This window comes from Humulus lupulus, chromosome X, assembly GCF_963169125.1.
Source record: "Humulus lupulus chromosome X, drHumLupu1.1, whole genome shotgun sequence".
Lineage (NCBI taxonomy): Eukaryota > Viridiplantae > Streptophyta > Magnoliopsida > Rosales > Cannabaceae > Humulus > Humulus lupulus.
Genome location: NC_084802.1, coordinates 93,932,380 through 93,944,519, shown reverse-complemented (window position 1 = coordinate 93,944,519; position 12,140 = coordinate 93,932,380). Strand labels below are relative to the sequence as shown.

The following is a 12,140-nucleotide window of genomic DNA, read 5'->3' as shown; positions in this document are numbered from 1 at the left end:
GATGTATCCATTTGAAAGAAGTATGAAGGTGTTGAAAAGTTATGTGTGTAATCATTATCGTCCTGAAGCTAGTATGGTTGAATGTTATATATCGGAAGAGGCAGTAGAATTTTGCTCAGAATACATGAGTGGGGTTGAAGCAATCGGAATCAGCAAACCACGAAATAACTCAGATGGAGTTGATAAAGGACTACGAGGGAATGGAATAGTGATCACCATGTCTAGGGCAGAATTAGATCAAGCTCAATTGGTTGTGTTGTAAAATAATCCTAAGATTCAATCATATATTATGTAAGTAGAAAATATATTTCAATCATATATATTAGAGTAGTGATTTTCTTTTTGTTGTTTAAACTTTTTGTTATTTCTTTTATGTTTCAGTGATCACATAGAGTTATTACAGTCGATGATTCCAAACAAGATTAAAAATAAACAAAAATGGGTTATAGATGAGCATAATAAAATGTTTTGCCAGTGGCTGAAGAATACAATTTTGACGAAGTTGGGAGAAAAAGATCATGGACTGTCGACTGAGTTGAAGCGCATATCTCTTGGAGCAAGTATTGATGTAATAAAGCATCAAGCTTACATTGTTGAAGGGAAACGATTTCATACTAAGTCAAGAGATGATGCTCGGCTGGTTCAAAATAGTGGAGTAAGTGTAGTCGCAGAAGCTATGCATTTTGCCAGTGCAAAAGATAATAACCCAATTTTAGGCACAATGACATACTACGGGGTTGTTGAAGAAATATGGGAGCTAGATTATTCATTATTTCGTATTCCTCTTCTTAAATGTTCTTGGGTAGACAACAATACTGGAGTTAAAACTGACGAACTTGGATTCACTCTGGTTGATTTAAGCAAGAAGGGAAGCAAGAATGATCTTTTTATCATGGCTGCCCAAGCGAAACAAGTGTTTTACATTCTTGATCCAGTTAATGATAAATGGTCCATTGTTTTATCAGTTCCCGAGCAGAAGTTCTCAGAAAAAGAAGAGTACGATGAAAATTATGATTTATATCATGACTGTTTCATTGTTGGACAACCGATACATGAACAAGTTGAGAATATTCAGGAACATTATAATGAAAGCGATAGCGATGATCGTGATTATCTTAGAATCGACATCAAAGAAGGAATATGGGTCGATTGTGAATCGACCAGAAATAAAATAAGAAAAAGAAGAAAACATGTTTAGTATGTTATATAATTCATTAATACTTGTGATTATTTATTTGTATAATGCATTAACACTTGTGATTATTTATTTGTATAATGCATTAACACTTGTGATTATTAATTTGTGTGATGCAGATGGCTGATAAAAGAGATGACAAAGAGAAACAACAAGGTCGTGGTAAAACAAGAATGAGTTACATGACCCAACAAAAAGCCAAAGGAATCAAGAAAAATCTTCAATGGAACGATTTGGGACAACCAATAGGTGATGTGTATACAAACATGATATCATATCTTGGATCTAGAGTACGAGCCACGATTTCTATCAACTCAGGTGATTGGAGGAAGGTCCCACAAGATTTGAAAGATGGTCTATGGGAGGATATCATTGTAGGAAATTATCATTATGATATTTATTTATTTATGTGTGATATCTAAATTTAATAATTACTTTTCTTAATTATATTCTCAGGGTGGTCACAACATTCCTCAAACCATCAAACGTGAGATTTTGAAAAAAGCTGGTCAAATAATGAGAGATTTTAAAAGTGAACTCACTACCGAGTACATCAAACCTTTGGCTGAAATGGGTATGATGGAAGAACTCAAATTTCCCCCAAAGAGGTATAGCGATATAATTGACGAGAGAGAATGGTTACAATTTGTAACTAGTCGTCTAAGTCCAGAGTTTCAAATAGTGCATCAAGAACAAAAAAAACGTGCATGACTAATGAAGTCAAGGCATCGAACCTCTCGTAGAGGAATGGCTAATATAAGAGAAGATTTGGTAAGTATATTTGATATTATAGTTTAAATAATGGTTGATATTATCGCAACATATAACTATAATTATCTTGTACAATGTAGAAAAAAGAACGAAATATTCAAAATCCAGAGAGGTATCAAGTTTGGCTTAGATCACGTGAAAAAAATAAAGTTCTTGTGGCAGAGCTAGACCGACAGATTGCCAAAAAGATAGTAAGTTTTCTAAGGTTTTAGAATCAATATATTGTTTTTATTTATATAAACTAATTTAACCAAATAATATCTTGAGTAGGAGGACGTCAAAGAAAAATTGAGTCGTGGCGAAATTACAGCTCAGGGTCGAGATGACATCTTGACTCAAGCATTAGGGACACCAGAACACCCAGGTCGTGTTCGAGCTGGCGGGTATGATAATTTATAATAGTTTTTTTCTTTTAAGAATTATTTAGATTGGTTTATTGATGGACTTTATTGATTTTTTTTGTAGGCTCACTGCGACCGTTTCCAAAATGTTTGGAAAAAACATAAAAGAATGACTGCAAGAGAGGAGATTGCTTGACTAAAAGCTGAGATTGAAGAGCTAAAAAGACATAAATTTAGGACAGAAGAGGAATTATCTCAAAATGAAGAATATAATGAGGAAAATGATGAGTGTGGATACTACAATGAAGGGCAATTTGATGAGGGACAATATTATGAGAATACAAGTGATGAAGTCTATCGACCTGCCCCCAACGCAGATGATCATTTTCATCAAACCGAAGACTATCCTTTTGATGAAGATGATGGATCATCAATTTATGAGTCTCCGCCACCACCGAGCTATGAAGTTTATTTGTGTTCTGATAATATTGACAATGTGGTGGCTAAGGGTGTAATCATTGTACCAAACATGGGTAGCCAAATTACCGTTCATGGAAATGTACTTGATGATTCAGTTGCGAGGGTTTGGCTTATAGGTGTCTTACAAGAAGAAGCTGAGATCCCTATTCCCTTTGGTAACGTACGATATGTTGGGGACGCACGAGACACATTCCTGCCTTGGCCAAAAAATTTAATTGTGGCTTGTCAGGTATAAAATTATTTGCTTAGATATTTAAATTTTATTTTTAAATGGGTACACTATATTGATATGTTTAATGCTATTATGTATAGTCCATCTTCATCTAAACACAAATCCCTATCACCAAGCCCACATTTATCATCAGTTGGATCTCACGTAGTCATCCCCGCTGAAATAACTCAACCAGAACCTTCAAATTGGTTAACAGATAACCAATGGGACAAAATTGATATGAGTCTAAAATTTATAGTGAAGGAGTATTATTCCAATAAAGGAATAGATGGGGTTGTACAAGTTCCCGTTGACCCGGAGTTTATAGGAGAACGCGAGGCTATCTTCATCACTTCGAAAGACGTTTATCAAGCAGCCTCCATGGATAATATTGGATCCTCAGCTATGCTGTTTGGTATGAGGTATGTATCAATCCGTTATGTCATTACAAACTATTAGAGGAGTTTGAATATATTAGATATTCATCCGTAGTGAAGTAAGTTCTGAGATGAAATTGTGTGCTGCGGAGATAACAGAAGGTTGAGAACATGTGTGTCTTAGTGAAGTAGGTTCTGCGAATTTTGTGTGCTGCGATGGCTTATGGTTGAGAACATGCATGTTGTTTGCTGTATGTTTTGTCTGAATTGAATTTATAGGTTCTAATAATTTTGGATATGCTATAGAAATAGAGGAAACTCTGCCCAATTTTTTTTTGACGATATTAATTTATTAATTGAAAATGTAATATGAATGATTGATTCTCTACAGATGCATTTGGGAAAGCATGCACCCAAATTCACGACAATTATATAAATTTTTTGACACCGAACATCTTTCTATTGGCAATGATGAAAGTAAAAACTATACGGTGGATCTTATAGCCAAATGGATGATGACTATGGATAGACGAGGCCAAATATATTGCATTCCTTGGATTGTTGAGTAAGAACGAACTACTTAAACATTATCACTACTATAGTTGAATTTTAATTTTATAATAATCATATTTTATTATTATTTTAGTCGACATTGGATGTTGGTGCTCGTGATGATGCGGGGGATGACCATAATTTTGAACCCTTTAAAAAATCATAAATCTCCACCAATAATTACGGAGGTTATGGGAAAGTAAGTTCTTCAATTGTAATGTATGCATTATTAATTTTTAAAAGTTGAGAGCATAATATGTATTTAATTAATTTTAATTTTTGTAGAGCATACGCACAATGTTTGGAAAATGAATACATCGTCACATTTACAAAATTGGTGAGAGGTTCTTGTCCAAAACAACCTGAAAGTCATGAATGTGGTTATTATGTACTAAGATACATTTATGATCTTGTAAATGCACCGAATCCGGCAGAAGTTATCAAGAAGAAAGTATGTTATATTTTAAACTCTTTTTTGCTTAAGAAAAACTAGATATAGTATTTAATTATCTAATCTATATTAACTTTTCAATTTTGCAGTGGTTTGACAAAAAGCAATTCAATGTCAAAGATGATCTACTACCACTACAAAGTGATTGGTTAGCTAGATTAATGCCATTTGTTTATGAAATCTAAATTTTTGTATGTATGTAAGATTAAAGTGCTAACTTATATTGGTTAGAACGATTAAAGTCTTTGATTCATTACTAGCCAATTATTTTGTATTAAATATGAAATGTATATATAACAATTTTTTAAATTGGTTATACTATTGAAAATAATTATGTATAATTAAAATTGAAAATTAATTTTTTTTATTAAAAATTCTGGGTTATCAACCGAAATTGAAATTTTTTTTTTAATGAGAAGCTCTTTTCTCTGCGGTTGTAGTAAGCAAACCGCGGAGAAAAGAGACTTTTCTCTGCGGTTTGTTTATTACAACCGCAGAGAAAAGTCCCTTTTCTCTGCGGTTTGCTTACTACAACCGCAGAGAAACGTCTCTTTTCTCCACGGTTGGCTTACTACAACCGCAGAGAAAAGTGTAGCTTTTCTTCGCGGTTTGCGTAACACTTTTCTCTGCGGTCGAATACACTGCGCTTTTCAATACTCTCGAAAACCGCAGTGTATTGAGTAAAAAAACCGTAGAGAAAAGTCTTTTTTGTAGTAGTGTCATTTTTAATTCCATAAACATTCAATTAAACATTGGTAACAACCATGAGGTTGGTGAAATTTAAAATTCAAAGAGTTTCTCAAAACTTTATAAATAGGAGCCTATTGCTCACTTATAAGACACACAATTTCTATCCACTAGAACACTTGGCTAGAAAATCACCTAGAGACTTGTTTATTCCAGATAGCTATTTTCATATTGTGAGAATCCCTTAGTGCTTGAGATAGGGGAAATAAACTTTTGGCAAAGGTTGTAAACATTGTTCAAGTTGATAATCTCCAATGCTCTTCACTTTAGTTGTGTGAGTGAGAGTGTTTTGTTTATTGTCTTGTTATTTCTTTTCTACTATTGTTTTTATATCATCTTCTCTTTATTTTCTATTTACATATTTGCTTGTATCTTTTGCTTTTAGAGTTGTAATCTCTTCTGCATATTTCTTCTACTACTTCTAGTTTATTTGTACTTATTATCTAGAGTTGTATTTTCTATTATTATTTCCATCTACATATTTCTATATTTACTTGTATTTTTGTTATTGAGTTATAATCTTATTTAATTAGCCATCTTGTGGTTGTATTATTTTACTTAGAGTTATAACTGTCTTATTATCTTTTATTGAGACAATATAATTATCTCCAAGACCATCATAAAGGAGTTGGAAAATTGCTGTAACACCATACTTAAGAGAATATACAAAAACATTTCTCTATTGTTTTTTTTTCTTTGTTCTAAGTTATTCATTTTTTCCGATCACTTCTTAGTTGATGAGCTCTTACCATCAACATTAGTTATGGTATAATATTAATTTTCTATTTTTGTTTTAACTTTTTATTGGGATCTTTATTAATGGTGATTGACTAATTATTATGTTTATTTGTTGTCATAAATGGAATAATATTTGTTAAATAATATCATTCTCACTTTCTATAATATTGTTACAATAGTTGTCTTGATATGAAAAAAAAAAATCTATTATTTTTATGATGAGCGCCCCCTACAAATGCGAACACCATCTAAATATATTAAACTTCATATTTCGGTTAGAAGTTTGAACGTGAAATTCCCAAATTATTAAAATATGCATTCTTATTCGTCCAAAAACTAACCAAACATACCTACTTAGTATGTTGTGATAGCAATCGCAAACAGAAACTTGTCCATTATACGATACTTAAGTTTTTCTTAATGAAGTCTAACAAACAAACAAAGAGACAATAAAAAAAATAGAATGTATAATAATAATAATAATAGAAAACAACAGCAGGAAGATCAATAACCAATTTTCACCAGTAGTTTGACCAAAGGGACAAAGACAAGTAACCCATTCCAACGCGGTATTGGGCCAGAATCCTGTAGGGCCAACCCAACCGGCAAATGGGTTGGAGGGGGACAAAATGTGGGCCCTTAACCATCCCAATCCTGCATGCATTCTTGTGTTCCCAGCTCTTTTCTTTCTTTAATTTTTTGTTTTTAAAAAAATAAATATATCAACAGACAAAAAGAAAAGAAAAATATCTTAATTTAGAAAAACCCGAGTCCCGAAAGTGGGCCCCACTTACAACCGCCTGAGTAAAGAAAAGAAAAATATTCAACTGTGCTATGTTCAGTGAAAGGGAAGAAGAGAAGCAGTTCCATCCAGTGATTTAAAATAAAAACAATAATATAAATAAAAGAGAAATGAAGAAGTCGGTGGACTTTTTCTAGGGTTTTGAAGATTGATGATGTAGCTGAGGGTGCCAGGCTGGCAGGGGCCAAAGCTGGCGAGTAGTATCCAACTGCTCAACTGCTTCTCGCTAAAGTTACATCTCACTGGTCCTCACACAAGACTCCATAATCTTATAAAGGAAGGCCACGTGGGCGGCTACGATGGTGCCATCATCACTGCCTTCCGTTCAGATTACTGGGGTGGAAAGCTGTGATTTTTTTTAACTCAAGGAGGAAGGAAAGCTGTGCTTCGCTTCGGTTCGGATTATAGGCTTCGTTCTAGGCGCGTGGTTATGTGTCTCTACTCTATCTTGTTAAGTACTCTAAGGTTATTCAAGAAAATAAATAAATAAATCATCTCTTAAAGATTATATTTATTTGGAGGTAATAGAAAAAAAAATATTGAAAAGGAATGAAAACAAGTACATTCTTTTTTTCCTGAAAGCAATCAAAAGAAAGCCAAATCACCTGAAATTTGGAATAAATATTTTACTAAATAATGGATAGAATTCTAATTTCATTTCATATTTTATTTTTCCTTGCTCTAATTGTCCTTTTGTGGTACCAAAATAATTACTTAACAAAATTATAAAATGTTAACCAAAAATTATTTTATCGTATATAATTTTAACATTTTTTTTAATGAAATAAGATTATTAAATCTTTTTTAAAAGAAGTTTAATAAATTAAAAAAAATGTATTCTAAAATTGTTGTGAGTTTTGTTATAAAATAATGTTTTTTTTATAAAGAAATGATATTATATACTATTTAAATTTGTTATATAAATAGTTTAAGCTTATTAAGTGTATTTATATATAAAATAAATTATTCCCTTTTATTTCACATTAACCAAATATAAGTATAATTATTCAATTATTGATTTCATAACTCCAACCAAACGTTCGCTATCTCACTTTTATTTTATTACTATTTTTATTTTTATTCTTGTATCATTGTTTCATTCCTTACGACAAAACGTACCCTAAAGTCTAAAATTAAATAGCACCTAGTATTTGATCATTGATTACGATTTGTACTTTTTTTTTCTCAATGTATTGATATGAGGTATCCTATGAAAATATACTAGGTTGTTTGTACGCCTTAACTAAAAAATTATTTTTTATTTTTAAAAGCAAAAAATTATTTTTTAAAAACAAGTTAGAGTGTTTGGCATTATTTTCAGAAAATAATTTTTAAAAACAAAATTACAAAAAATAAAAAAAAATTAGAACAACAAAAAATTATTTTTTATTGTTCTCAAATTTTCTTTCCTAACTTTCTCACTTCTTATTTTTCATTATTTTTTTTTTAAAATTATTTTATCTCATTATTTATTACAAACTTTTAAAATATTTTTCTCTTTATAAATATATTTATCAAACAGACTTGATATTTTTTATTGTTTTGGGGTGCTATAAGATGTCTAACATGACTTGTTGCAGTGTTTATATAAAATTAAAATATGTGACACACATTGAATTACATTAATAGCATCATGCTATATCTAGACACCCCATAGTAATTTTTTACAATTTTGGAGACAATCTATCACATTATCAAGTCCAAGATTTTAAACCAATATACTATTCATTATTTTTTTTTAAAAAGTCTAATTTTGGAACAAGTTATCAATGACTTAGTTTGTTTTATAATTGCCCAAATTCCCATAAAAATGTTATCTAGACTAACCATTTCTTTTTTGTATAAAAATATTCAAATAAATTTATTTGATTTGATTTGATTTTTTGTTTTCATTAAATGTAATGATAATAGGGGACCTGTTTTCTTCTTATATTTATCCACTTCGGGTTTGTTTCGTAACCTTGTTTCATTAATTTATTGAGAATCAACAATACCTACTTCTTAAATTGGAAGGACCGAAATCCTTATTAATTAGGGAAAGTGAGTGTGACGCGAGGAATGAAGCGAGTGGGAAGAGTAGCTTTCAGGTATTGAATAAAAAAGTCAAAGGGATTCAACAAATATCACGTGAGATTCTTACAGGCTGGAAGTGGGCCCATCCGACGTGGAAGACGTTGAAGTCATCCTCAACCAGACTATATTTTAAATAAAAATCGGCCATATTTATCTATTTATATATTATTTATCAATTCAATCGGATTTCGCTTTTCGCGAGCCCCCATTTCAGCCGTTGATTTCAAGTGACTAAAAGGGCCTATTAGAAGCGGATTTGGAGTCTTACAGCTGTAAGTCTAAGCTAAGCTAAGCTAAAGTTAGTCAAAAAAGGCCTTTGGGCCCACTTGCCGTTTCAAAACGTTTTCTTATTTGTGTTGAACAGCTCGGCCTTTACTGTCATGTTTTAAACGCTCCAATTAGTTCCTCTAAACTTTGCATGAAAATGAATGTAATCTCCTTTAACGGTAATCATAACACGCATACTTATATAAATCCTTTTGTACATGTATAAAATTATATTTTCAACATATACAAAATTATTATTTGTGCACATTAAAAAAAATTATTACTTATAATTTTGTAAATGCATCCGAAGCAGGATTTCATTTTTAACGAGATAATGGTATTTTTTTTTAAATGTTTATAAGAGTTTTATTATATTCTTTTACAAGAATATTTAGACTATAATTGCGACAATGTCCCAATTCGATAACGGTTTTATCATTATCTTAATTTTGATCTTATTACTTTTCTTTTCTCTCTCTCTCTTAGCACTTCATTTATTTAGTTCATATAAGTTTGTATATATATGTGTATGTATATTTATACTTTGTATATCTTCTCCATATATGGAACTATTCAAATCACAAATTTGCTCCAAGCATCATGAATATATATATATATATAAGCCTAATTAAGAGTAGCACATAAAGTACTCACTAATCGATTAGTTAGTCTTACCAAGGAAGTATAAATTCTCGCCCATAATATATTAAGAATAATATTAGGTTGGTTTTCTATGTGAAATAGGGATGAGAAAAATAGCTGAGGTTCGGGTAGAGAACGGTCTATCTTACTTATTTCCCATATGCTTTCTTATTTCAAGTGTGAGAAGAACAAACAATATTACCCTATTAAAGTGACATGTATTAATACACTCGATCCGTACTATATATATTATATATCACTACAAAATTAATTTGTTGAATGTATTTAATTTATAAAATAATTATATATATTTTACCCTTTCATTAGTTCAAGGATCTACCATACACTAATGAATAGTTCATCAGGAAAAGTTAATTCAAGTTAAATCATCATCTGTAATATGAAACTGGCCTGGTATATAAGATTTTTCGACACTACTTTATTACTTAACAAACTATTTTTGCATGCTCTAATATAACATTACTTAACAAACTCTTACTTGCACATTAATACATATATGTGTTAGCTACAAATTTCAAGTTTCACTAGCAAGACATGAAAATTAATCATGATCTTTCTCACTTTTTATCTGCACTAAACATATATACATATATATATATGTATATTATATAGTAATTAAGACATAGTGATCATTGGTCATTATTATGTTAAATAAAAATGTCACGTAAATGGTAACAAAATAAACAAACATCACATCGATTAGGCACCTTAAGCCTCTTGTATACTTGTATCATGTAAAACAAGACAACAAAGCAGAATCAAACGGAAACCGCGACCGCGACACCAATTTTTATTTCTTTTGTTAACAAAAAGAATAAGATTGTGCGCATCTATGCAGTACATGGTGCAGTTAAGTACTCCCTCCCACCCACTTTACAAAACCCAGTTTCCTGGAAGTTCCCTCATTCCTCTTCCCCCATTCATTACTACATAGGTTATACATAAAAATATCTAATTTCCTTAATTCTCTAAACCTTATTGGGAAACCAAATAAGTTCATGCACCCATTCCCGCGCCCCCATCTTCCTCTCTTCTTCTTCTCTCGCTCTCTCTCTTATATATATAAACCAAAGCTCACTCATTCTTTTCTCTCATTCTCTGTATATCAGTTCTAGTATTTATAACAACTGGGAGTACTATTTATTATATCGATATCTATTGACTTGCACGTGCAAATAGAAGCAATGAATTATAATAGGTGTTCCTCTTCCACTACTTCATCTTCGGACTCTTCGTCTTCGGAATCTTCGGGGAATAACAAGGTACCGAGAAACGGGAACAAACCGGAGCGGATCAAAGGCCCATGGAGCACTGAGGAGGACCGGATTCTTACCGGCCTCGTGGACCGGTACGGACCCAGGAACTGGTCTTTGATAAGTCGATACATAAAGGGTAGGTCCGGCAAGTCCTGCCGACTGAGGTGGTGCAACCAACTCAGCCCGAGTGTTGAGCACCGCCCCTTCTCGGTCGCCGAGGATGAGACCATACTAGCCGCTCATGCCCGGTATGGAAACCGTTGGGCCACCATTGCCCGGCTCCTTCCGGGTCGGACCGATAACGCCGTCAAAAACCACTGGAACTCGACGTTGAAGCGGAGGGTTCGAGAGGCGCATCAGATGGAGGACGAGGATCATCATAATCATAATACTATCTCTTGTGGAACCGGTTTTAGGGGTGAGCCCAATGGATCGCTGCCATGTGCCAACACTAATAGTATTATGAATAATAATGTTAACGGCCAGTCGTCGCCGTTGTCATTAGAAGATGACCCGCTGACCACGTTGACTCTGGCTCCACCGGGAGTAGGCGGAGATGTAATGCAGGAGGAGCGGAGGGAGAGTTTTCCGGCGGGGTTTTGGGATGTGATGAGAGATGTTATTGCGAGGGAAGTACGAGAGTATGTGAGTACGACGTTTTCTGATAACTCTGGCTTCCGATAGTTCTAAAAATAATCAAAAGCTTTTTGTTTATTTAATTTTTTTTCCTTATGGAATTGTGGATGTGTGTTACTCTCACACATTGTTGTTCGTTCGTGGCTGAATTTCTGTTAATATTTGTTTGCATTAATAATTTAAAAAAGAAAAACTAGAAAGAAAAGAAAAATATTACTTTTCAAATTTGCTGATTTTACTCGAAATGGTATTACAGCCTGTACCCAGATAAGATTCTAGCAACATTACGAGATAACCATTAAGCCATAAATTACTACAACCTTTAGATAATTTCGCCTCCTCTAACAATATATATATATATATATATATATAAATGAAATATTGCTTAAATATTTTTTTATTGGAAAATTTGAAATTTATAAATATAAATTATCTTTATTTGTTTGTAGAATGCTACAAACTGCGCAAGGCGTGAACTGTGGTATTTCGATTATTTAAATAAGTGCCTGCTATTTGGATTATACGGCCGAAGGAATTAACAAATTTAGAACATTTTTTTTTTAAGTATTCAATATTTGAT

At 32.3% G+C, this 12,140-nt stretch overlaps 1 protein-coding gene across 1 annotated transcript; it reads left to right on the top strand.

Moving 5' to 3' along the window:
- The first annotated feature begins 10,434 nt into the window (after positions 1–10,434).
- LOC133804017 (transcription factor MYB44-like) lies at positions 10,435–11,798 on the top strand. Its single transcript, XM_062242161.1, has one exon. It carries the CDS (start codon positions 10,853–10,855, stop codon positions 11,606–11,608), a length of 756 nt encoding a protein of 251 aa, XP_062098145.1. The 5' UTR covers positions 10,435–10,852; the 3' UTR covers positions 11,609–11,798.
- The last annotated feature ends 342 nt before the right edge of the window (positions 11,799–12,140 follow it).

Coding starts and splice junctions, on each gene's coding strand:
- LOC133804017 (XM_062242161.1), top strand. CDS start 10,853: ATGAATTATAATAGGTGTTCCTCTTCCACTACTTCATCTTCGGACTCT.